At 42.9% G+C, this 25631-nt stretch overlaps 2 protein-coding genes across 3 annotated transcripts in view; one reads left to right on the top strand and one right to left on the bottom strand.

Annotated features, from left to right (window-relative positions):
- LOC134648013 (E3 ubiquitin-protein ligase MIB1) overlaps window positions 1–12225 on the bottom strand; it is a 221570-nt gene extending 209345 nt beyond the window's left edge. Inside the window, exons 1-9 of the mRNA XM_063502447.1 lie at window positions 12081–12225; window positions 11549–11744; window positions 11059–11255; window positions 10423–10590; window positions 9346–9453; window positions 8372–8557; window positions 7464–7616; window positions 6566–6707; window positions 5985–6163 (exon numbers count right to left, since the gene is read on the bottom strand). Coding sequence (XP_063358517.1) covers window positions 5985–6163; window positions 6566–6707; window positions 7464–7616; window positions 8372–8557; window positions 9346–9453; window positions 10423–10590; window positions 11059–11255; window positions 11549–11744; window positions 12081–12191 — 1440 coding nt within the window. The 5' untranslated portion in view covers window positions 12192–12225. The remainder of the gene's footprint in view (window positions 1–5984; window positions 6164–6565; window positions 6708–7463; window positions 7617–8371; window positions 8558–9345; window positions 9454–10422; window positions 10591–11058; window positions 11256–11548; window positions 11745–12080) is intronic.
- A 4299-nt stretch (window positions 12226–16524) lies between these two features.
- LOC134647974 (CDK5 and ABL1 enzyme substrate 2) lies at window positions 16525–25404 on the top strand. Of its 2 annotated transcripts, XM_063502394.1 has the most exons (9): window positions 16525–16979; window positions 17250–17377; window positions 18039–18225; window positions 18562–18825; window positions 19817–19852; window positions 22128–22242; window positions 23226–23416; window positions 24167–24374; window positions 25204–25404. In XM_063502394.1, the coding sequence occupies exons 1-9, from the start codon at window positions 16660–16662 to the stop codon at window positions 25342–25344; spliced, it is 1590 nt and encodes a 529-aa protein (XP_063358464.1). In that variant the 5' UTR covers window positions 16525–16659; the 3' UTR covers window positions 25345–25404. The 2 variants fall into 2 exon arrangements, with proteins under 2 accessions (XP_063358464.1, XP_063358465.1); XM_063502395.1 differs by lacking the exon at window positions 19817–19852.
- Window positions 25405–25631: the final 227 nt, after the last annotated feature.

The following is a 25631-nucleotide window of genomic DNA, read 5'->3' as shown; positions in this document are numbered from 1 at the left end:
CGCTCGTGCCACGTGCCACAACCACCGGCATAAAAAATCGCTCGTTCACTTTACCCAGGTAATTGATTTACAACTCCTATGGAAATTGCAATAAGATTCAAAATGAACTAATGGATAAATATTTGGTTACGATGTGTGTGGTCAGTACTTCGGTTACTGAGTGCCGGCGAATTGAACGCTACAGAACCAGTCTAAAATGTGTCATCGAGATGCGTAACAAAAGCGCGTTATCGGAGAGCGCACCTACACTGGTTTTTTGAGCGTTGGACTAGCCCGCGCTCAGGTGCCAAATAGAATAATAAGGACCCTTTTTTGCAGGTAAGTAACACGTGCGGTTTTACTGAACAATAGACAATAGGATAAGCCTTCGGGCTCTATTAGAAAGCTACAAACTATACCATGTTATTCTAAATCTGGATGAAGAAGAAGATGTATTTATTGCCACAACAGCGAATACAGGCCACACAGTATATTCGTTTCGTTATTGGATATTCGTGTAACTAGAACAACGCTTAAAGTGGACACGGAAGAGACAATTAGGGCCTTCAATTTCCTTGACATAAAATTAGCCCTTCTGCGGGCGCAGCATGGTTCCATTTGTATCGCCTGTCACTATACCCGTCACTTTCGCACTTATACATACTTATTAGAATGTGACAGGCATGGTGACAAGCGATAAAAATGCGACCGTGCTACTGCCGCTGTACAGAAATTAACAACTGCAAGTTGCACAGATAAAAATCTGTGTGCCGTCAGAAAATTATCTGTGTGTACTGTGTACGTTGCATATACCTACCAAAAGCAAGCACTTACGTTGCAAGTCTTCGCTTATAATCAGGTAGATCAACAACTTTAACAAGAGTACGATCGTTTTATTTATTACTCAAATAAGTTATGGTAGTATTGGTAGTCCTGGTGGTATATGAAATGGATAACTCCATTTAATCGCTCTAATCAAACAAAAAAAATAAACCTGTACGTATAATTTCAGAAACACACAACTTTGTGGTACGGAGATAATTTAATGTCTTAATTTTTAGTACAAGCCCGCTACCGCAACTGTTGTTGCGAAGTTACCAGCGGAAAAATAAAGAACTTGCACAAAATTACCGGTTTACAGCTTAGCATCTCGTAAACGCTACAAAGTAACACAGAGTTTAGGACATTGTCACCGGCGTTTTATATGAACGACACGAGCGAAGAACTTGTTGAGTAACATAATACAATAAAATCCTGATTACCCTTGTAAACCATGTAGATCGCGCAATATAGAGACTAGAATGTAACGAATAATGAATGAATGAATGAATGGAATTGCACACACAAGTTAAAATAATAAGGGATTATAATTTTAATATTATAAGTGGCCTTTCTCTCCGATGTACCTACTTCTCACATCTTGACGATAAGAGTAGGTATTATTATGAAAATATTGATATAATTTATTAGGAATTCCACCTGGGTTTATGCAAGTAAGTGGTTAATTTAGGTTAGTAACCTTACTCGTATACTTTGATCGTATACTTTGATGGTTGAAGGTAATGTCAGTTAAATTCAATTAGTCACACAAATTAACATACATAAATAAAATACCCGAGCACTGGTCTTCATTTTAAGCGCAACTAAAATAAGCAGTCGCGTTTTCATACCCAATTTATGCGGGAGCGGTTATGTATGGCAACCTCGATGGTCGTATAGGGGCCGTGCGTGTTGGCGGGTCTACCATCTTGTGGCCTGAATCGGATACTTCACGCCACAGCAAGTGCTGCCTTCTACAGTTCACGTAGTTGTACGCAGTTGTACGTTGTCTTGTGTATTGTAGATTCTGCCATTTTGTGGGCTACATTGGACGCACTTGACATTTACTCTTCGCGTCAATAAACAGGGGGTTCCTACAGTTAACACATTCACTGCCAGGAGACCACCTGGTGGGCGCTCGTGAACTTTGCTCCGATGCCGGACAACCCGCTCTGCGGGTTGTTTTATACGCAGCTATCTTAGACGACCGGTTTCTGCGCCGTTTTTTGTTTGGCAGTGAATGTGTTAATGCACTTTCCCTATATGCTTCGATCAGTAGTTGTTGGTCCCACTGTGGTGGCCCCCTGCACTGCCTCTGCCTCCCCGTCCCGCCCTACAGGGTACAGCCCTACCTGCAGCGCGGTGTGTCCGCCGAACACATATACAGACTTTGCAAAAGCATTCGATAAAATTTCTCATAATACGCTTTTGTTAAAAATATGGAACTTAGGTATACACGGTGATCTTTTTCGGTGGATTAAGTCTTACGTAGAAAATAGAACACAAGCTGTAGTATTGGGAGGATTTACATCAGCTTTTAAACAAGCCACGTCAGGCGTCCCACAGGGATCCCATCTGGGCCCTCTGTTATTTATATTATACATTAATGACATCACAGAGTGCTTATCTAACTCGAAAGCCCTTCTCTATGCCGATGACACCAAAATATTCCGAGTCATTCAGACCCCTGCTGACTGTTCTATGCTGCAAGAGGATTTACATAGATTTGAGGATTACTGCACTGGAAGTAGTTTGTTTTTAAATAATAGTAAATGCACCGTAATTACATTTGCACGTAAAAAAAATCCTATATTATACAATTATAAATTATGTGGCAGTACTCTAACGTGTCAGAACATTATTCGTGATTTGGGTGTATTAATTGACACTAAACTAACATTCATTCCTCATATCGACAACATTTTAAATAAGGCTTATAAACAATTAGGGTTTATTCTCCGCATTGCTAAACCTTTTCGTCGACCGTTAACTTACAAGATACTTTATAATAGCTACGTCAGAAGCCGCCTGGAATTCGCTTCGGTAGTGTGGAATCCTTGCTATGATGTACATAAAAAGAGAATAGAAAGGGTACAAAAAATATTTATTAAAGCTCTTGAATTCCGAATAAGGGGTAACTATGAAAATTACGCCTCCTCAATATCTAGACACAACCTTCAACCTCTGTCATTAAGGCGCTCCTGTAATGATTTAGTATTCTTATTTAAAATAATTAATAATCTTGTGGATGCTCCTGAACTTCTACATAATATAGGTTTTCGAGTGCCTCGCAGAACAGAACGTGGTTGTCGGAGCAAAATGCTGTTCAGTGTTGGAATATGTCGAACTAAATATGCACAGCAATCGTACATTAAACGCGCTTGCAGGTTGTATAATGAAAAGTGTATGAACGCGGATATATTTGGCAGTTCGTTAGGGTTATTTAAAAAGAAGGTCTATACTTTATTAAATTCGTGTGAAAGTTAGGTTAAGCTATCTCATTATTTGTTACTTTTTACAGTTGTTATACCTACTCAGATAGCATTTCATAGTATTAAGTTTGTTACAAAATATGTTTTGCATATAGGAAACTATAGGTCTACATTATAAAAAATTCTAGCTGTTTAGCTTATTTACCTACATGTTTATAAGACTGTTTGTTTCTAAATAAAAAAAAAAAAAAAAAAAAACACGCCGTTGACGTCGGCGGGCGCGTCGGCGCGCGCCAGGATGTCCGCGCAGCGCGCCGCGTCCCCGTTAGTGGCCGCCTTCACCAGCTCCTCGTCCGTCCCCGGTACAGCCCTACCTGCAGCGCGGTGTGTCCGCCGAACACGCCGTTGACGTCGGCGGGCGCGTCGGCGCGCGCCAGGATGTCCGCGCAGCGCGCCGCGTCCCCGTTAGTGGCCGCCTTCACCAGCTCCTCGTCCGTCCCCGGTACAGCCCTACCTGCAGCGCGGTGTGTCCGCCGAACACGCCGTTGACGTCGGCGGGCGCGTCGGCGCGCGCCAGGATGTCCGCGCAGCGCGCCGCGTCCCCGTTAGTGGCCGCCTTCACCAGCTCCTCGTCCGTCCCCGGTACAGCCCTACCTGCAGCGCGGTGTGTCCGCCGAACACGCCGTTGACGTCGGCGGGCGCGTCGGCGCGCGCCAGGATGTCCGCGCAGCGCGCCGCGTCCCCGTTAGTGGCCGCCTTCACCAGCTCCTCGTCCGTCCCCGGTACAGCCCTACCTGCAGCGCGGTGTGTCCGCCGAACACGCCGTTGACGTCGGCGGGCGCGTCGGCGCGCGCCAGGATGTCCGCGCAGCGCGCCGCGTCCCCGTTAGTGGCCGCCTTCACCAGCTCCTCGTCCGTCCCCGGTACAGCCCTACCTGCAGCGCGGTGTGTCCGCCGAACACGCCGTTGACGTCGGCGGGCGCGTCGGCGCGCGCCAGGATGTCCGCGCAGCGCGCCGCGTCCCCGTTAGTGGCCGCCTTCACCAGCTCCTCGTCCGTCCCCGGTACAGCCCTACCTGCAGCGCGGTGTGTCCGCCGAACACGCCGTTGACGTCGGCGGGCGCGTCGGCGCGCGCCAGGATGTCCGCGCAGCGCGCCGCGTCCCCGTTAGTGGCCGCCTTCACCAGCTCCTCGTCCGTCCCCGGTACAGCCCTACCTGCAGCGCGGTGTGTCCGCCGAACACGCCGTTGACGTCGGCGGGCGCGTCGGCGCGCGCCAGGATGTCCGCGCAGCGCGCCGCGTCCCCGTTAGTGGCCGCCTTCACCAGCTCCTCGTCCGTCCCCGGTACAGCCCTACCTGCAGCGCGGTGTGTCCGCCGAACACGCCGTTGACGTCGGCGGGCGCGTCGGCGCGCGCCAGGATGTCCGCGCAGCGCGCCGCGTCCCCGTTAGTGGCCGCCTTCACCAGCTCCTCGTCCGTCCCCGGTACAGCCCTACCTGCAGCGCGGTGTGTCCGCCGAACACGCCGTTGACGTCGGCGGGCGCGTCGGCGCGCGCCAGGATGTCCGCGCAGCGCGCCGCGTCCCCGTTAGTGGCCGCCTTCACCAGCTCCTCGTCCGTCCCCGGTACAGCCCTACCTGCAGCGCGGTGTGTCCGCCGAACACGCCGTTGACGTCGGCGGGCGCGTCGGCGCGCGCCAGGATGTCCGCGCAGCGCGCCGCGTCCCCGTTAGTGGCCGCCTTCACCAGCTCCTCGTCCGTCCCCGGTACAGCCCTACCTGCAGCGCGGTGTGTCCGCCGAACACGCCGTTGACGTCGGCGGGCGCGTCGGCGCGCGCCAGGATGTCCGCGCAGCGCGCCGCGTCGCCGTTAGTGGCCGCCTTCACCAGCTCCTCGTCCGTCCCCGGTACAGCCCTACCTGCAGCGCGGTGTGTCCGCCGAACACGCCGTTGACGTCGGCGGGCGCGTCGGCGCGCGCCAGGATGTCCGCGCAGCGCGCCGCGTCGCCGTTAGTGGCCGCCTTCACCAGCTCCTCGTCCGTCCCCGGTACAGCCCTACCTGCAGCGCGGTGTGTCCGCCGAACACGCCGTTGACGTCGGCGGGCGCGTCGGCGCGCGCCAGGATGTCCGCGCAGCGCGCCGCGTCCCCGTTAGTGGCCGCCTTCACCAGCTCCTCGTCCGTCCCCGGTACAGCCCTACCTGCAGCGCGGTGTGTCCGCCGAACACGCCGTTGACGTCGGCGGGCGCGTCGGCGCGCGCCAGGATGTCCGCGCAGCGCGCCGCGTCCCCGTTAGTGGCCGCCTTCACCAGCTCCTCGTCCGTCCCCGGTACAGCCCTACCTGCAGCGCGGTGTGTCCGCCGAACACGCCGTTGACGTCGGCGGGCGCGTCGGCGCGCGCCAGGATGTCCGCGCAGCGCGCCGCGTCGCCGTTAGTGGCCGCCTTCACCAGCTCCTCGTCCGTCCCCGGTACAGCCCTACCTGCAGCGCGGTGTGTCCGCCGAACACGCCGTTGACGTCGGCGGGCGCGTCGGCGCGCGCCAGGATGTCCGCGCAGCGCGCCGCGTCGCCGTTAGTGGCCGCCTTCACCAGCTCCTCGTCCGTCCCCGGTACAGCCCTACCTGCAGCGCGGTGTGTCCGCCGAACACGCCGTTGACGTCGGCGGGCGCGTCGGCGCGCGCCAGGATGTCCGCGCAGCGCGCCGCGTCGCCGTTAGTGGCCGCCTTCACCAGCTCCTCGTCCGTCCCCGGTACAGCCCTACCTGCAGCGCGGTGTGTCCGCCGAACACGCCGTTGACGTCGGCGGGCGCGTCGGCGCGCGCCAGGATGTCCGCGCAGCGCGCCGCGTCGCCGTTAGTGGCCGCCTTCACCAGCTCCTCGTTCGTGTCCCCCGTCACGTGGGTCTCGAATAGCTTCTTCAGGAGCGCCGATAGGCGCTCGCCTGCATTATACACAATCATTTAATCACATCATCGCCTGAATCAAAAATATAGGTATATTTAGCACAAACACATCGCATCTTCAATTTTCAGTAAAAAAAAATAGGCGTCTCTAGAAATCTCGATTCTCTGCAAATTTCAATATACAATAAGCTTTGACATTCAGTTAGGCCTCAAGTGTCTTCAAAGACTACCAACAACGTAACGTAATAAAATTCCAGCAAAACTGCATAATTTGGTTTTCAATTAACTCTAACAGTGAGAACAGTCGAGTTGCGGAAAGGAAACCTGCCATAACTACAATAGAACAATCAAACTAAACTTACCTGAAGAGTTTTCCGGAATAGTACCGAAACTAAACTTACCTAAAGAGTTTTCCGGAATAGTACCGAAATTAAACTTACCTGAAGAGTTTTCCGGAATGGTACCGATTGATGAGACTTTGGTGACAGCGTTGGGGTTGTAAGTCCACGACGTATTGCACACTTCCACTTTGAGATCGTTGTCGTGGTAGATCTGCTGTACGCGACCTATTTTTCCGAGAGTCTGTAACAAATAAGGTTTAATAATTGAAAAAGTTTGCTAATTAGATACAGCAAATTTAATCACCGCATTTATTCGTGATAAACTATAACATACACAAGTGCACAACATACAGAGAAAATTAAACGTAAATTAAATACATAGTTTACCACGAAATGGTTCCAAATTAGACATTAATAATTGTGAACTACGGAGAAAATAAAAGGTTGGCAATAGCCACCAAACACCAGTTGTAGTGTTGTTTTCGTGTCACCTCGATGAGTATTTTGGTGACCAGTTTGACGCCGTACTCTGGGCAAAAAAGTCTCCTTAGGCGAAGCACCTTGACGAAGTGCATCTGCCCAATTAACGTCTTTGCCCATGTTTATCCTCCTAAGGCCCAGCCATACAAACATATAAAATTAGCCACTGAAATTTTAACCTAAACGGTAAGAAATAGAGTTGATATTGCGTTGTTTGAAAATTGAACGAAACAAAGCAAAAGCGACTCTGTTCCAATTGAACATGGTTTAAATTACATCGAACTGAATATGTACTATAGATACGACAGGAGGTTATAGTGGGTTACAGTTGTATTGGTTCACTAACCGGTGCCATAGCCTCCGCCCACTCGCCGTGTCCGCGCTGCAGCGCCTTGACCACCTACCTAAACTGCACGAGATCTCTCACTGCAAAGCCTCCCTATCCCACGCCACTACCAAATGCTAAAGTGCTTATGTTCATGTTTGTAGTGAGTTACAGTTGTATTGGTTCACTAACCGGTGCCATAGCTTCGGCCCACTCGCCGTGTCCGCGCTGCAGCGCCTTAACCCGCTCCTGGTCGGCGCACACTTGCACAAGGTCGCCGACGGCGAACCCGCTGGAGGCTGTGCCGCTGCCCGATGCTGACGCACTCATGTTCCCGCTGCATACCTGTAACGACACCGAATAATTTACCGCTGGTACATCGCAACCTTCTTTGCCATTTTTGTACAGAGCCGTAAAACCACCAGACACTCTTGTCACCTACGGTGCTTAAGCTTAGAATAAATAAGTGGAAATATTACTCTCTTGGGTGAGACTTGAACTCACGGCCTCTGGATCGATACTCCAGCGTTCTGCTATCTGAGCCACCAAGACCTCATCCATAGCCAGCAAATCCTTCCACCATCGCCGATATCGACGACGGTGCCGGTGGTTCCGAGACACTCGAACATGCCATCCAACAACGACCAATATGACGATACTTTGGTTAAAACAGCGGGGTTGAACGTCCACCGGTTGCCGCTGGGATACGTGACAACAATATCGTGGTCCTCGTCGATACCGACGACGGTGCCGGTGGTCCCGAAACACTAGAACATGCCATCCAACAACGACCAATCCTACTATACCTTGGTTAAAACAGCGGGGTTGAACGTCCACCGGTTGCCGCTGGGATACGTGACGACGATATCGTGGTCCTCGTCGATACCGACTACGGTGCCAGTGGTCGCGAGACACTAGAACATGCCGTCCAACAACAACCAATCTGACTATACCTTAGTTAAAACAGCGGGGTTGAACGTCCACCGGTTGCCGCTGGGATACGTGACGACTATATCATGGTCCTCGTCGATACCGACGACGGTGCCGGTGGTCCCGAAACACTAGAACATGCCATCCAACAACGACCGATCTGACTATACCTTAGTTAAAACAGCGGGGTTGAACGTCCACCGGTTGCCGCTGGGATACGTGACAACGATATCATGGTCCTCGTCGATACCGACGACGGTGCCAGTGGTCCCGAGACACTCGAACATGCCGTCCGTCCAGCCGCCGTGCCCGATTTGGAGCGACTGCACGATCTCGAGATCCAGGTCGACGTTCACCTGAAATTAAAAGTACAAATAAGTTTCGAATTAGGTACAAAGTGTTAAATATCGACACTTACAAAGTGCCAAAATTACCTTACCTAACCTAACCTTACACGTTACCTAAATGTACGGGCAATAAGATCGTGTATACATGTTTTTAGCACTTTGTCTGTGTTTATATTTAATACCTTGACTGTACACCTACCAGGCCGTCTAGCCAAATCTGTATCTACCTACATATAATAGGTACTCAGTAAGTCAGTATTGTATTACAACTTGGTTAAAACAAAGTTTTAATGCTGATAACGCCAGTGCAACAAAACAAGGAAGAGATGTCTATCTAATATTTTCACATTTATCAATTATTTATTTACATATTTTAGCAAAATCTAGGTATCTTGTCATCTAGATAAATTGCATTTGGTTTAACCTATAAAATGTCCCTGCATATTTTAGAAACTTAAGAGGATATAACCATACGGAGTAGCCATTAACAGGCGTTCCCCTCTGTCGAAAATAGGCGGCCAATGGTCATACATAATGTATGGGCTGACGTTATGTATACATTTGACATGCCCCTCCCCCGCAAATATCGGCAGACTGTTTTGTACAGAAAATTACAGACAAGGCACCTCCCTTTGGTTATATCCTCTAAGTTCAGAAATGATGGATTACGACTCTTTATTTATATTTTTTTTTTAATGAATACATGGATTAAAAGTTTTTAATAAAATTATTTATATAAAGTGTTTTTTCATTAATACATAGAATAATGTGAAAATCAAAAATGTAAGTTCCTTTACCTGATCCCCAACTTGCAACCCGTGAGGGCCCGTGCGTCCAGGGCCTAGCTCTCCCAATAGCGGAAGATGTTCTTTGTATACGTTTTGACCTTTCACATCATTCATAACCTGAAAGAAAACAAAGAATACATGACTTTTAAAATTTTAATTACATTTTACCAAATAAAAATACAACATTGTCTTATGGACAAATTATCAAAACAGTGAAATCGTGCTAAGTGAACTATGATTTAGACGCACCAGCATCAGCTGCCTGTCTAAAACGAAATAATAATAATAATAAGCCCGCAGGGCAGCTTGTGGCGAGCTGTTGGGGAGTAACGACCCCACGGACCCGAGTGCTCCAGAGAGTCGGTCAGGGTCTCCGTCTCCGGCGTGTCTTCGTCGGTCGGAGTGGACCCCAAGGGGACCCGCAGGACTCTCGGCTCTGGCTTGCCTTCATTGGCCGTCCAGAGAGGAGTCGTTAGAGCTATATGCTCCAGGGGTGGAAGTGAAATTTGCGTAAGCGCGAGTTGGCACAGTGGCTGTTTACAGTCACTGGGTAGAAAGCGGTGTACACCTCTCGACACCCCTGAGCCGCTCACACCGATGTTGCCCCTGGTCGTCTTCGCGACGGCAGTTTCAGGGGCCCATCTAGTGCGCGGCAAGTCACCACCTGCCTCGATAACTTGTGTAAACCTTGTTATGGCAGGTGTCCGTACGTCTTTGCCATAGCCCAGTCTCATAGTCCACCCAAACTTCAATCCATAGACCGGTATTCTGTTCACTTTTTTTTTCTACAATAATTCCAATGCCTGCTGAGACCGGTTCATGGGTGTCTATTGTTGCACCTGTAAACGGGTCCCAGCAGGCGTTCTACATGACATTAAAGCTCTCCAAAGGGCCTCTACGTGTTGGATCTATATCCCCACGCAAGCCTATCAAAAGACCGGGATTTATAGGCCCGTGATCCCAAAAAGGAGATACAAATAATAATAATAATAATAATTCACGAAATTGTCTACCGTTGTTCCATACACACGCGAATTTTCTGAAGATTTGCAGGTATAGGAGTTTTTTTTTTCTGTATATTATTACCTTGAGATCAGCCATTCCCTCAAATCCAACTCTGTAAAGGTTCTTAGCCCCATTGTCCCAGACCACATAGGCAGCTGACCTGGGACTGGCTGCGGACCAGTCTTGGACCTCATTCACTTTCCCTCTTCTGCCATTTCCGCCATCTTGGTCTTCCCATTGCCAGTCAACCTTTAAATGTCATAATAGAATATTAAGAAAACAGCCATTAAGGGCCGGTTGCACCAAACTGTCTTCGTTAAAGAGTTCGCTAAATTTTATTGTTTGGAGCATGTCATAGTAAACCGCCGTGGTGCGCCGGGTGACGTTGATCAGTCTGTGAAGTACGGATGGTGCAACTGGCACTTAGTATATTCCAATTTGTGTCTAAATCAAACTGGTTTTTTTGCCAAAATCAAATACAAAGGTTGGGTTTTGACTTGATAAGAGATAGATTACTTATTCGAGTCACATTTCATAAAAACAGTTTTCAAATAATGATAGAAATTACCTCTTTTCACAACCTCTACCATTCCAAAAGAAATCATATTTTTCTAAGGAAAGATAGACCCAGAACTAGACCCAGTAGTGGAGAAATTTGAGGGAGCCTTATACTGACATATTAGGCTTCAAATAATAATATAAAAAGGTTACACTTACCCCTCTAACAACCCTAGCTCCAGGGAATATTCCTCTAACAGCTTGTTTCTTGCTCTTGCGACGGGGCTCCACTAGGCAGCGCTGTGCACCCGGCGCACTGATGCGGTAGAATCTGTGGCGTAGGTGATGCTTGTCTCCATGGTAGCACACAGAGCACAAGTCGTAGTTACTGCATTCAGCACACTTCCAGCGAATACCTAGTCAGCCAATATAGTATATTATTATAGATAACATACTGAAATCAATGTTTTCATTAATGGGTTTCTAGTATTAATCTAATTAGTCATTGTTACCATTCAATAATATAAATTTTCCCCTATAATAGAACTAAGACTTAGAAATATTTAAATTGTAACAACTTTGAACTAATAAAGAAATATTTAGAAAATATTTGTATTAAATGGTAAGCACCAATATGCCTCATAGTATCATAAATATTCTTTGTAAATTGTGTGGATATGATTAGTTAAACTGAGCAAGCATAATTTACCAAATATAGGTTGTTGCCGGCACGTATCACACATAGTTCCTTCGTGTTTAACACCAGTGGGAGCACTATCCAGGATCCTCAAGTCATAAGCACCAGAGCATCTGTAATTTGCAGCAGTTCCATTGTCCCACACAACCACAACTTCTTCTGGTGATTCAAAGTTTCTCACAGTACCTACATGCCCCTCTCCTCCATCCTGTAAATAGTTTGTAAACAAATTGCTAAATGCATTTTATCTACTACATAACTTTGTATTTATCGAGTTTATAACAATAAATACTAACATATAAAAAGAATAGACTTAAAAGCGAGTTTGAATACGTACCAATCTTAATTTTAACAATAATGGATATGAAATTTAGGAATGCATCGTAAAAAGATAACTTTCATCGTTCGTAACTAGTGTTTTACATATATTTTTTAATGAGGCGGCATTAAGGTAAAATGTATATATAATATATTTCAAGTGTTAAAGATCTAAGCTGATGTTATATATCAGAATAATAGTCAACTATAAACATCTATGCAGCACCTGTTTGCCCCACTTCCAATCTGGCCCCCGTATAACACGCGCTCCTACTCCTTCCATCATGAATCTAGTCGCTCTAGAAGATGTTGAAGAACCTGGAACACTAGGCTCCATTACGATGTTTAACTTTCCTGCTAAAATTTAAGAGTAAAAAATCGAGATGAAAACCGAAGCTCTTTTCTCATTGAATTTGATCTGTCTGACAATCACAAACGTCAAACCCACTGACAACAACATCCCGTTTGGAAATATCTTGTGTCAGAGGAGTTTCGTTCAAAAATATGAATTTGACAAGATTTAAAAAAAACTATGCCTGGAATAGCTCTGCGGCAATTGTGTTGCCAGCGTAATTTTTTCTAAAATTCTGTAATATTACAATACCTTGTAATCTTCTTCTTCTTCTTATTTAAGAGCTGTGCTCTTGTCGGTGGAGCAATCTCCAACTCATCCGGTCCTCTGCCAACTCCTTAACCTTCTGGTATGATACGACCTGAGCCTTTTCTTTTATTTGGTTGAAATATTTTTTTCCTCGGTCTTCCTCTCCTTCTCTTTCCCTCTATTTTTCCTTCTATAATGTTCTTAAGGAACAGGTCGTGTCTTAGCAGATGTCCAATTAGTATTCCTCTTCTATTTTCTATTGTTTTTATTATATTTCTTTTCTCTGTAATCCTATCGAGAACCCTAACATTTGATATTTTTTCTGTCCAACTAATCCCTTCCATTCTCCGCCAACACCACATTTCGAAGCTTTCCAATCTTTCTCTATCTCTTTGTGTCAGTGTCCACGTTTCGCAGGCGTATAAGGCGATGCTCCAGATGTAGGATTTAATAAAATGTTTTTTAGTGTTGGTAGACATTTTAGATTTGAAAATATGTTTTTTATTGTTAAGTTAAAGGCTTGTTTGGCTATTGCGATTCGAGTAATAATATCTTGACTACATCTTGATTTGTTATTAATGATACTCCCGAGATATTTAAAGCCTTGTATATAAAAATGTATAACCTTGTAATCAATATGAATAAATAATATCTTTAAGAAAATTGTCTTTGAAAACTTAACTTTGTAAACAGCTAACAGTTCCCGATTCAGTACAACGTTGATTGTCTGATGATTTTTGGCAATATAGATGGTCAAGCAAATCTTGTCAGTAGAAAAAGGCGGCAAATTTGAAAAATGTAGGCGCGAAGGGATATCGTCCCATAGAATATTTGAATTTCGCGCCTTTTTCTACTGACAAGATTTGCTTGACCATCTATACACGATGTACTATAGTACTATGTTAGTAAGTTAGTTAGATTAATTTAATCAGTCTACTATTCATTAATTGTTACTATGTATGAATAGTTTGAGTTCCATCAAAACCAGCAAACTAAGAGTCTAAGAATTTTCATTTCAAATGGCAACGAGCCGCATAATGATCAATAATTTTGACAACACACACCTACGGATGCAACTGAAGATATTATATTCACATAAACGGTAGTATTTTTGATACAATATCTGTATTTAAAGTATAGTTGGTAAAACCAAATTTGTCAGTAAATAAGAACAAAAAACAACGGGTTGCACTCAGGGAGTGCCGGCAGAAGTGAAAACTCAATGACTAGTCCAAAATGCACTCTGTATAATTGAGGTTAACGCCATCTAGCGTTAGCGTTAATTACTTGAAACCCCTAAGCACATCACTGTTAGTACTCTAGTTATATTAATAGCAGTTCGAGCGAAACTCACTAGATGGCATTTAAATCAATAAAGAAATCTCAATGACATGGAACAGTTTTTCGATCAGGTCACGTGTCCGTCTTACGGTCACGTGATCGTCTTACGCTGTCTCGAGTTTAACATTTTTTCCCCACCTCAAATAGTGCACAGCGCCGCTAAAGTAGTTTTCACTTTAAAAAACTATTCTTATTCTTTTCTTTTGGGTGTTAGTACTAGTGTAAGACGAAGATAGTATGATTCTCTCTGTCTATGTTTGAAATGAGATAGTCCTTTGACGATCTACATTTGTTTTGTATAAGATAATTTAATAGCATACAAAAACCAAGTCGGGTGGCACTTCACATTTAATTGATGATTATGGTTTACCATGATTACCCGAAGTCTTAATTACTTACACTTGGTCAACCAGATCTTGACAGTAGAAAAAGGCGGTAAATTTGAAAAATGTAGGTTCGAAGGGATATCGTTCCATAGAAAATTTGAATTTCGTGCCTTTTTTTACTGACAAGGTTTGGTTGACCAGCTATAGTTTGTTATTTAGTTTCAATAATGTCCTCTTCATCATTATTTTGAGTACACAGTCTACAATTTGCTTTTTACCGGCTTTCTACACTATGACAGTATTATGAATCCTCCTTTGAGTATATAGCCTAAGGAGGTGTGATAACGTAAACTCTTCGAACAAATTTTTTCGCCACTTTTAGCGGGGGGCGAGGTAAACACCTACAGCACACCACCAAAAGATAAGTAACTCAACAGACACAGATTTTGCTGTTGCGACAAACGCACACTACAAAAAAGTTCAACACATCAAAAATTACACGCACACAAACAGAGTTTTCACATAACTATGCAGCATACATACGAACATGATAGTGATGGGACACATTTGAAGAATGAGTCAAATCAGTTTGATGAATGAACTGAATTGTCTTATACTACTACTATTTATTATAAAATTGTAAAAGTGAAAATTCTGTACATTGAAGATATTAGGTAGCCAATAAAATGATTGTTTGTATGTATGGCTGTCTGTATTTATGTGTCTTTGTGTCTTAGCCAGCACGCACAGCTAAACTGTGGAATGAACTGTCGCCCGCAGGTTTTCCGGGCTGATACATAGGTAAAGATATCGTCCCATAGAAAATTTGAATTTCGCGTCTTTTTCTGACATTATTTGCTTGATCAGCTATATTAAACAAACTGCAGTGATTGAATGAATGAATGATTCATTCAATCATTCAAATGTTGAGTCGCTTTTTTGACTTTGTCACATCCCTTAAGACCGATTCGTCCCCGTACCACTGTATTCATGTTTACATTTTTCTGTCGTTTATGTATCGCAACGGTTTTTTCTTTAAATGGAGATTGTACTTCAATATACATTTAATAGTTAGTATAAATACTTATATATGATAGGAAACGCGATCTTGTTGCGAATTTGAGCTATCAGATCGCCTTTTACACGATAATACTGCACAAGTCATCATTTTTTAAGAGAAACGTCTCGCGACACGGAACGATGCAAAATGGCGGTGAAGTAGAGCTGAGCGTTTTTTTCCGTAAGTGTTTTTAAAAACACTTTCTTGTGCTGTAACGAAATAACAGTTTGTGGTAGGAACGACAAACTGTTTTTATAAAAACGATGACAAAGAGGCGGCGGCATACGATAACATAGTCGCTCATAACCACGCATAACGGACGCAACTATCGCAAAGCAAAATGCAGCTCTAAAACTGTTTTATTCGTTTTCCGATGAGCAGGGACAGTTATAGGTTATCGGCTAACGAAAGAGCGAGATAGAGATAAAAACGAAACGAAACGTATTGAGCTTTGTCAGGTAGACGCTAATCGCGCTTTTTAGCAGGCATTATATTCAAAAACTTCAATGTTCGTTAGATAAATAAGTGCTCTATTTTCTAAGCATTAGGGTTTAAATTAAGGAATCTTTTAATGCGTAAAATTTAAGCAAGTAGCGAAATTGGCGCCAGTTGGACTACTTTAAAAATAATTCACGACGCTTAACAAACACTCGCTAGCATCACGAATTTAGGGGCCATTTTATGTGTGACCTATCGATTTATCTTTATAAAGTACTGAAGTTAGGGGTCAAGTTATATTAGACGAGCCTGAACAAAGTACGAAGGGAAGTTGATTGTATAATTTTGTTTTAAAAACTAGTACGTACGTTTCTAAATTCAATGCGATTTCGTTTCGTTTCGTTCGACACACACTGGGAATCCAGTTATTTTAGAAACTGTTTTTGAAAACAGTTACGTGATTTAAAGAAACGGTTACGTTTCGTTTCACGGAAAACTCGAAACGACCCAGCTCTACGGTGAAGCGACTTCAAGTAGTTTTATATAACGTGTTTGAACAGTTGACCAATGTACTTTGCCGGAGGGGGTCGCCCGTGTATCACATCTCCTTAGGCTATATACTCAAAGGAATCCTCACATCAATGCATTTTTCGGCGTTTTTTATAATACTTAACCAGCAACCCCATAACTGTCAAACTAATGAATGGAATATCAAAATGTCAAATTTATTTGCGGAAATTGCGGAATCGTCTAGTTTTAGGACAAAAATAATTATAATTTATTTCATTGACCAATCCACCGTTAAATTTAAGCTTTGAGCTTTATTCAGATTGCATAAAGTAGTTTTTAATAAGCAGTTGTGAGGGTCGCGTAACTGGAGAGACATCTTAAGATCATAACATAACATACAGTGGTTTTGTAATACGATTAGGTTTATGAGAGTTTGAGGAAGTTTAATGGGATATCACTGTTAAGGTTGTCGCAAAATTGAGTTTAATGTATGAATAGTGTTGTTCTGTCATTGTTATAAGTGTTCAAAATGTCCAACCATCGTAATAAATACGAAAAAGCAAGAAGACGTCTCGCCGCTGTGAATTTTCTGTCGAACATATCTCTGGATGGGACGTTCAAGGATACGGAGTTATGTCACGTCGTTAAGAAGAGCGAGAAATCGGACACCAAGGCCGTTGAGCTGGTAAATGGGGTGGAGAAGGATAAAGGCCACGAGAGTGTCCGCCGCAAAGCGCCGCAGAGCCCTGCGCACCGCGTCGTCGACAACCCTTCTGTGAGCTCGGACTCCGATCCCAACACTAGCATCACTCCAGTCAAAGCTGTTGCCAATCATGTGTTTAGAGAAAGGTATGCTCAGCTCTTTCATGCTGTGTTTTATAAATTACTTTTGTTATTATATTTGTATTTAAAACTTGTGTAGTAGTGGTAAACATTTGTGCTTGTTTACCTACCTGAGAATTAGGACTTAAATTTTACTGTTGTTATGTTATGCAGTTAGGCCTGCCAAGTTAACAAAATAAAGCATGGCTTATTTTTGTCAGCTTAATCTTTTTGTACTAAAAAAAATACTTATATGGGCTATACCGTCACTTATTTGTCTATATTGTTTTTTTTAAGATGTTCATCTGGGAATCACGAGTTATTCAAAGAAAAGCTGGCAGGAGCCCGGGCCAAGAAAGTACATCTATCATCACTTACTGGCATCAATATTGATGATAAGAGCAGTTCAGAAAGCTTGAATTTTGGTAATTATCTTATCTTTATAATCTTATCAAAATCAAGACAAATGATAAGTTGATAACCTATTTGAAATATACATGATCAATGTTATTTATATAATAAAGTGGCATGCTATGATATATAACAGAGAATATTAGTAGACAAGTAATATTCACATGACATTGAGTGTGACATAATGGCACCAGTGACCGACAGGAACCAGTAACCAACACTTTTGTTTTTTATCCAATAAAATAAGGGTAGAAAGCAACATAGTTACAGCAGCTACTGAAACCGAAACCGGCTAGAACTGGCTTCCTACCCTTGGTCACTGGTACCACTGCCACTATGTTCACTGTGAAATTTCCAGGAATGAAAGCTTTATAATAAGTTTTTGACTATTTTCCTGATTATAGGTACATTATTTTTATTTGTTGAAACCTTTCATCAAATGCTTCAAATAAGACGATTCATACACTAATTCCATATTTAGCTATTGCAGCAGTGAGCAGAGTGAAATATGTGATTAAACAAGTAAACATGCTCAGCACAAAACACTAAGGTCAAACCTGCAGACAGCATGATCTGCATGATTGATATGTTAGTCATCCTACTGCGGTAGATTGCTGAACCAGTGTGCAGTGTACCCTACACCAAATAACAGAACTTTAATCTTATTTTATTCAGGTCGCTTCCGCACTAGCAGTACATGTATCCCTGAAAACCAGGTTCATACAAAGGAGTTGCGATGCATTCGTCCCTTAACCAAGGGAGTTTCGTTTAGAAATGAAAGGCTGGCATTTGCATCTGGTTTAGGTGTGCCGTGTGTTATATTCAGTACTATACCATATTCAAAAACTGTCAGGAATCCTCGGTATGTATACAGTTTAGGAATTCTTAACGCTGAGGCTTCATTATGCGCGACAAAACCTTGAACCTTGATATGCAATTATGCAAATATATGCAATGTAGACGTTTACGCCGCGCGAGCTTAACTCGCGTGAGGTTCGCTGATCGGTCGTGCGTCGTGCGTAATGACCTCTCCAAATGTCACCGATAATCGCATTGATTTGCAATACATTGCCGCATTTGATCGGTTGATTGAATTCGTTGCTCCTACTTAGCCAGCAATTATCTAAAATCGCATGTTACAAGCTTTGAAGAAGCCTTAATGTGGATTGTCCATTTAATCTTTTATTTATTTTTTTAGTTCTGACCACAGAAAAGATGGCGGTCGCCGTCGCAACACTTCCGGTTCCACAAGACCACTCTCAGCAATTACTGACAATGGTGTTGATCCTTTTGATCTCCTTGGATTGGAAAAAGAGGAAAATGGCCAAGATATCTCCTATTCAAAACTGCTTGTACCATCCAGAGTGTGTACCAGAGAACAATATCGAAAGATGTATGAAGGTGACTTTAGTGACAAGGCTAGTTGGAAGATGATGAATCGCCATCCTCATGTTATAGCCAGGTAATTCAAGTTTAAAAATAATACTATTTTAATTTTGTGTTTGCTGTTTCAAATCAAGTCAGATACAAAAACTCGCAACAATACCACGCTTTTAGACTTTTTTAATGTACAGTTTTAATGTGAAATGTGAATGGTCATGTTAGTTGTTCTTTTAATTGATCTGTATTGTAATATGAATCATGGTGGTTATTACATACCGTCAGGTGACTAACAAAACTTGCTAATTGCAACAAAATATATTAAACAAAAATTAACCTTATTCTGTTACATGCATGGTTCACTCTGGCTCTTAACTTGTGATAGTAATTAGTGAGTTTTGGTTGTCACCTGACAATATAGGGTTACCAGATGTCTTGAATTTTTCGGGACGTTCCGATTGCTATCGAAAAACCTGGAAAATCCTATTTAGAACACTTTAACTTTATGCGTGTAAAGTTTCACGTGGGAACGGAATCCCGGATAGAATGGTCCCTATAAATAGAAATTCGGATCTGGTAACCCTAATTACATATCACAAAACACTGCACATTATATAGTTCGTGCTATCTATGAAAATGCGCCCTACTCTTATTCCTTATAGTACAAGTGTACAACCTTTTAGCAGTGTAGTTGTTCTGTCTATACACATTAATTAGCGATGTCTGCTAGTCTGCTACTGTATAGACAGAACTGTTTATTATAAGCGATTCGATTATGAATAGGAAGAAGAGTTATGGAGCGCGTCTACGTGGATGGCACAAACTATACAGGAATCACAGGAATTAAAGTTTACAAGTTTCACAAACCTATAAATGTTCATTTTGACAGTCATAATCATGATAAAATATCATAAAAGTTTATTACAAATTGCCGATATAATGAAACGGGTCATTATCTTTGGAAATTGCCATACAAAGTGACCCGATGTCATTGCTTTTGATTGTACTTTAGATGTTAAATTTCAGCGCCCACATGCATCCTTCATTTCATCACTAACCCATTTATATTTCAGAACTAAGTTATTGACGAGGCACACGGATAAAAAATGGTAAACAATGAAATGTTTCTCCTAAGCTATGCAGCACACATAATCATATTTTGCTCAAGCTACTATATCCTCGTGCCGCCCAATGTACATTACGATGTATACTCTGTTTCAATGGAATTTCAACCTTCATCAAAACAAAGTACAATTTCTTTTATCTCGTGAATTTTTGGAACAAATTAAAATCAACCTAACTAAAAAATAATAATAATTTCGTATGGCTGGGCGGCACGAGCCTAAAGATACGATGATAAAGTGCCTTTTAGATGAAAATTAGATTATAGGTATTTTCGTAGTAAAACATATAATTACTTTTAATATATCAAGTTTAATATATGCTACTCAGTACATATTTCAGAAGATCATATAAACTGAAATACCTACGTATATATTTATCATTATGCAATTTGCATGTACCTAGTAATAATGTAATTTAGTAGTAAGTATAATAATATATTGTATTTTATACAACAGTCACATAACAAGATTTCTTAAAACTCAAGAGTAGAACAGGAGTAGAAGTTACAATACGAGGCATAGGCGAGTTTAGTAATAACAGAAGCGAGATTTTTATGACCTTTTTATGTGACGTTGCATATCTGTGACGGCAGAGCCGCATGTAATTTTTTTTAATATAACACGAGCATTCTAATGTACACGCACTTACAAAAGTGCATACCCACTTTATTAATTAATTTCAGTCGGTGTGTAGGTACTTTTGCAGCTCAACATTCTTAAGCCGGCTTCCCACGGCCCGTGTTTATTACAGGCCAGGCCGGATCGCGCCACGCCTTTGGATGCCTGTGCGGTTGATTAAGCCGGCTTCCCACGACCCGTATTTTCACAGATCTGACCGCGCCTCTACAGGCCGACAGATCGTGGGAACGGTCGCATCCGACGAGGCCTGTGCGCTGTCCCAGGTGAAATGAACCGACGCAGACGCGCCCCTACAGGCACCGTCGCGCCGCGCCGCGACGCGCCTTTGAAGTTACCGACTCCCAACGGATCGGACGGGTGACGACAGGCCTCGTCGGATGCGACCGTTCCCACGATCTTCGGCCTGTAGAGGCGCGGTCAGATCTGTGAAAAAACGGGCCGTGGGAAGCCGGCTTTACATAATATTAGAACACTGCTGTTACCATTTACTTGAGAATTGAAGTGCTGGAGTAGATACAAATAGTAGTGCATGTTGTAACTTTAACATAAGTAGGTACTTATTTACATTACACGGAAAGGACAACAATCGTCGATACGTTGTACTGGGGGCGTAGCCAAGATGACAATCATTGTTCAAAAACACGTCCATCGAAAGTTAAATAATGTACCTATCGAAATATTCACGTGACTTTTCTAAGCATCTGTCAACCCAATACATTTTTTCTTTTCGTTTGGCGTTTGTCGATGTACGATTGTCATCTTGGTTAGGCTCCCTGGCCTTTTAGTAAACCTTATTGCGACGAAATAAGTTCTAGTATTGGTCTCTTGGTTAAGATTTTAGCGGAAACTAGTACAGGCTGAAATTAACTGCATACGTTTCTTCATCTAGTTGAAACTAGGAATACTTTTAGACTTTGTTGCTAAGGAAACAGCCGCAACTATAATTATTTATTCCATCCGGGGCATGATAGGGATATCACCTCTCTGCCCTTCTGTAGATACCTAATGAATGTGTTTCAACTTCATTCCACTAGCTAGTATGACTACATAATATGGAGAAAAGGAACATCTTCAACTTATTTGGTTCACTTTTCATTACAACATTCAGTGCCATATAATAGTCTCATAGTTAAAGAGCTAGCTTAGCTTCACATACCTACTTAATCCTTATTATTAACTATGGTCAGCCGGGATAAATGTAACTGAGGGGTTATAATAGACGCAAATTTGAGTTCTTTTTAAATTAACGTGAATTATAAGAGCTTTCGTCATCTAGCGATGAAAGCCTGGGAGCTTGGATAAATAAACAGTATTCGAGAAATAACGAATAGACGCAATAATCCCAGACGCGCGTAACCCGATTCGCCTTACATTTATCTCTTTTTTTTTCTATTCTCTAGTTTAGTTCTCTTATATACGTATCATAACTGCAGCTCATGCTAGATAATGCATATTGAATTAGGTATTTCTTCCATCTTTTATTAACATGCATGGGTACAATAACTTATCCTGAGTGCTTATCCTGGTTGCATTTTTAATTAGTCCGGGGTCCGCATGGGTAAAGATTAACCTGTATTTTTCCGTTTTATATAAACTTTGTTAAAGATGGTAATAATTGCAGGTGCTTCTCGTATGAGTCCTCGCAGAGGCCCCAAATGGCCGCGTCGCCGCCCCTGAGTACTGTTGATACCAAAACATTCGATTGGGAGGAAGCGTCGTTACTGACGCCAAAATATGTAAGTATCTACCTGTTTTAACATAGAAATATGCATGCTAAAACGTGTCTTGCACAATTTTAGTGCAAAATGTTATAGAAGTTTTAATAGCTGAAGTATGACGATATACCGCCTCGTGAATCGGTGTATCAAGGTTAGCGTTCTACAATTTGTAATCGCGTATCTGCAAAACGCAAAAAGTAAATACGAAATAGTACATTATTGTCGAGGTTCGGAAGTAGCTACTTGCTGGCTGAGGATTCGTTTAATTGAATTCGAAGCCAGCAAGTAGCCTTCCAGCCGAGTCATATATAGTGCTTTTCTCAAAAATGGTGCAAGAAATATAAATATTTTACAGAAGCAACGTTCTAATTTTCACAGAAAAAAGCAAAACCATTAAAAAGATTTGCTTGCCACCGGTGTACTTTCGTTTGGGCCAAATACCTTTCGCCAAATTTCACTTCCCAACAAACTTATCGCAATAGTTTCATTTCCCAAAGGAACCTTTAGCAAAGTTACACTTCGCATATAATTTATTTGATCAAATTATCATTTGGCATGATTTTACTTTGTCAAATGTTATTAGGACAAAATCTTATTTAGTAAACGTTTTTTATTGGCTAATATATGGCTAATATTATAATCCAAAAAGATGTTTGATCAAATTGTCACTTCGCAAATTTTACAAATAGGCATCTCTATTTAATTTAATGCCTAAATTTGTTGTGTTAATATAAGTAGGTACCAGTGGCGGCGCGTCTATAAAAGCCATTTCCCACCGGCTTGCCTGTTTTTGGACGTTTGAGCAGAGTTGTAAAGGAAATATGTAAGCCAAATTAGCCCCGGCTTGCCTATGGATATGTTTGACGCACCGCCACTGGTAGGTACGATAAGTCTACGTAATCTGGGTGGGTTAGGTTAGGTTTGAACTGCGATCCTCACAAAACCGAACCGCTATCAGAAAAGTGGGTTAGGTTAGAACTGTGACCTTGTGTTTTGTCCAGGTGCAGTATTGTCCCAACGTCCTAGACGACCCCGAGCTGATCGCCGGCAAGCACAGGACTCTACTCACGTTCACGTCCTACATGACCTCCATCATCGACTACGTCCGTCCACAAGACTTGAAGAAGGAACTCAACGATAAATTTAGAGAGAAATTCCCACACCTCAAACTAACTCTTAGCAAATTGAGAAGGTAAGGATTTGATTAATCCACAGATGTCTTAATACAATCCCTGTACTTTTAAAAATGAACCTAAAACAAATTTCAATTAATTATTTAAAAATACACGTAGGTATTGTAAATAAAATCGGCTCCACATTTGTGTCATATCTCCGTAGCGTATCGTGATTCTGAACGCGAAAAGATACGTGAATATGCTGACCTTTTCGCTCTCGAGCATGATACAGGATACGATACGTTTCAAAGTTATGCGTCAGAGATGAAATGCTATTAACATTTTCGACGCCGTGTCAAACACAAGCTGTCTCTCAGATGCCACGTCACCGAAGTGTCAAAACTGAAATTGAACTTTATGCATATGCACCTAGGTCTATGTTACTCTATGGTCTATGACCGATTAATACGTCTTTGGCGTTGGACCTGCGGTGCGTATATATCGGTCATTGGCGTTCAAAAGGTTAAATGACGCAATCGTGGACACACCTTAGGGCCACCCCACACTAACGTCTTTTGAGCGTCGGCGTCTAGTCAGCGCTATGGGAAATGACGTCGCTGCGCAGTTACGACGTTGCGTCGAGCAGCAGCCATAGAGTTTACTAGACGCCGACGCCAGTCAAGTGTGGGGACTGTGGGGTAGCCCTTAAGACCACGACACAACTATACACTATAGTTTTTGATTGGCTCACACACACTTGAATCTAATAAAGATAACACGTGATTGCTTGATTGATATCTCTTAGGTACCATTTTTTTTTCTTATAGCATTAAGAAGGAGATGCGCAAGATAGCCAAACATGACAGTGGCGGCATCGACTTGCTATCCGTCGCTCAAGCGTACGTCTACTTCGAAAAGTTGATTCTGGCGAATCTCATTACGAAAGATAATAGAAAGTTGTGTGCTGGCGCCTGCTTGTTGTTGTCTGCTAAACTAAATGACGTCAAGGGAGAAACATTGAAGGCATTAATTGAGGTAACTACTTAGTTTTAAATTCCAGCTATACAGTATCTAGTTGGTAGATAGAATTAGACCTAGAATTGTAGATGACAATTAAACAATCTTTGAATGTTCCATAATAGTACATTACTGCAGACGCCGGGAAAGAAGGGCTTGCCGGGTGAGTAGGTATAGACTTACAGCAATGTCTTCATACAGTATTATGATCCTTAAATGTAACAGGACTGATTGGGCAGATAGAAAAATGTGAATTAAATTTCACGTTTTCTCCATAGTAAATGTATGCAAAAGTTTTTATTAATTTGTGGCTTTTTAGTACATTATCGAAAGTTGACCCCTAGGAAACTATTGATACTGGATAGGAATGGAATCGATTGGCATACAAAAATAGCATGTGAAAAATAAAAGTTTTCATTTTCATACAAATTGTATGGGAATAGTTTACCTCGATTTGTGGCTTTTCTAGCCGGAAATTTTTTTTTGGTTCCATACAAGCTTTTGATCCTGAATAGGAATGGGATCGATTGGCATCAAAAAAAAAGTTTGTCAAAAATGACAGTTTTTCTACCACCCTGTATGTTTTTTTTCAAAATCTGTAAAAGCCAATCTTCATTAATTTGAAATCGAGGGAAGGTCTTCTAAGACCGTTTTCTCGTAGCAGCAAGGGATCTGGTAGCTGCCCTCACTGACCCCAAAAGAAAATCCATCCTGTATAGTTTCGAGACTTATAGCTTGTAGGTATTTCGGCTTCGGCACTATCTAACATGTTGTTTACAATATCTTATTTAGGTACTAATTATGGTGTGAATCGTATTAAATATGAATAACTTATTTCTATCAACAGCGCATCGAAACAACGTTCAGAGTGAACCGAAAGGACTTGATGAAGTTCGAGTTCGCGGTTCTCGTAGCCCTCGAGTTCGGGCTGCACGTGCCGCCGTACGAGGTGTTCCCGCACTACCAGCGGCTGCTGCACGACTCGTGACCTTGGCGGTTGCCGTGCGTGCGCGCCCGCCGCCGCAGGTTGTCCGCCAGAGACGTGGACAAGTACAGGGAGTACTGAGCGTGGTGTCGTGTGCAACAAGTGTCAACCTTGGCGGTTGCCGTGCGTGCGCGCCCGCCGCCGCAGGTTGTCCGCCAGAGACGTCGACAAGTACAGGGAGTACTGAGCGTGGTGTCGTGTGCAACAAGTGTCAACCTTGGCGGTTGCCGTGCGTGCGCGCCCGCCGCCGCAGGTTGTCCGCCAGAGACGTGGACAAGTACAGGGAGTAC

This window comes from Cydia amplana, chromosome 5 (assembly GCF_948474715.1).
Source record: "Cydia amplana chromosome 5, ilCydAmpl1.1, whole genome shotgun sequence".
Classification (NCBI taxonomy): domain Eukaryota; kingdom Metazoa; phylum Arthropoda; class Insecta; order Lepidoptera; family Tortricidae; genus Cydia; species Cydia amplana.
Note: the sequence above shows the minus strand (reverse complement) of the source record. Positions and strands in the feature narration are given on the sequence as shown.

Excerpts from the sequence above, each read along its gene's own strand:
- LOC134647974 (XM_063502394.1), top strand. The coding sequence starts at position 16,660 with ATGTCCAACCATCGTAATAAATACGAAAAAGCAAGAAGACGTCTCGCC. Across the intron at positions 18,226-18,561 it reads AAAACTGTCAGGAATCCTCG|TTCTGACCACAGAAAAGATG; the intron begins GTATGTATACAG and ends TTATTTTTTTAG. Across the intron at positions 23,417-24,166 it reads ACTCTTAGCAAATTGAGAAG|CATTAAGAAGGAGATGCGCA; the intron begins GTAAGGATTTGA and ends TTTTTCTTATAG.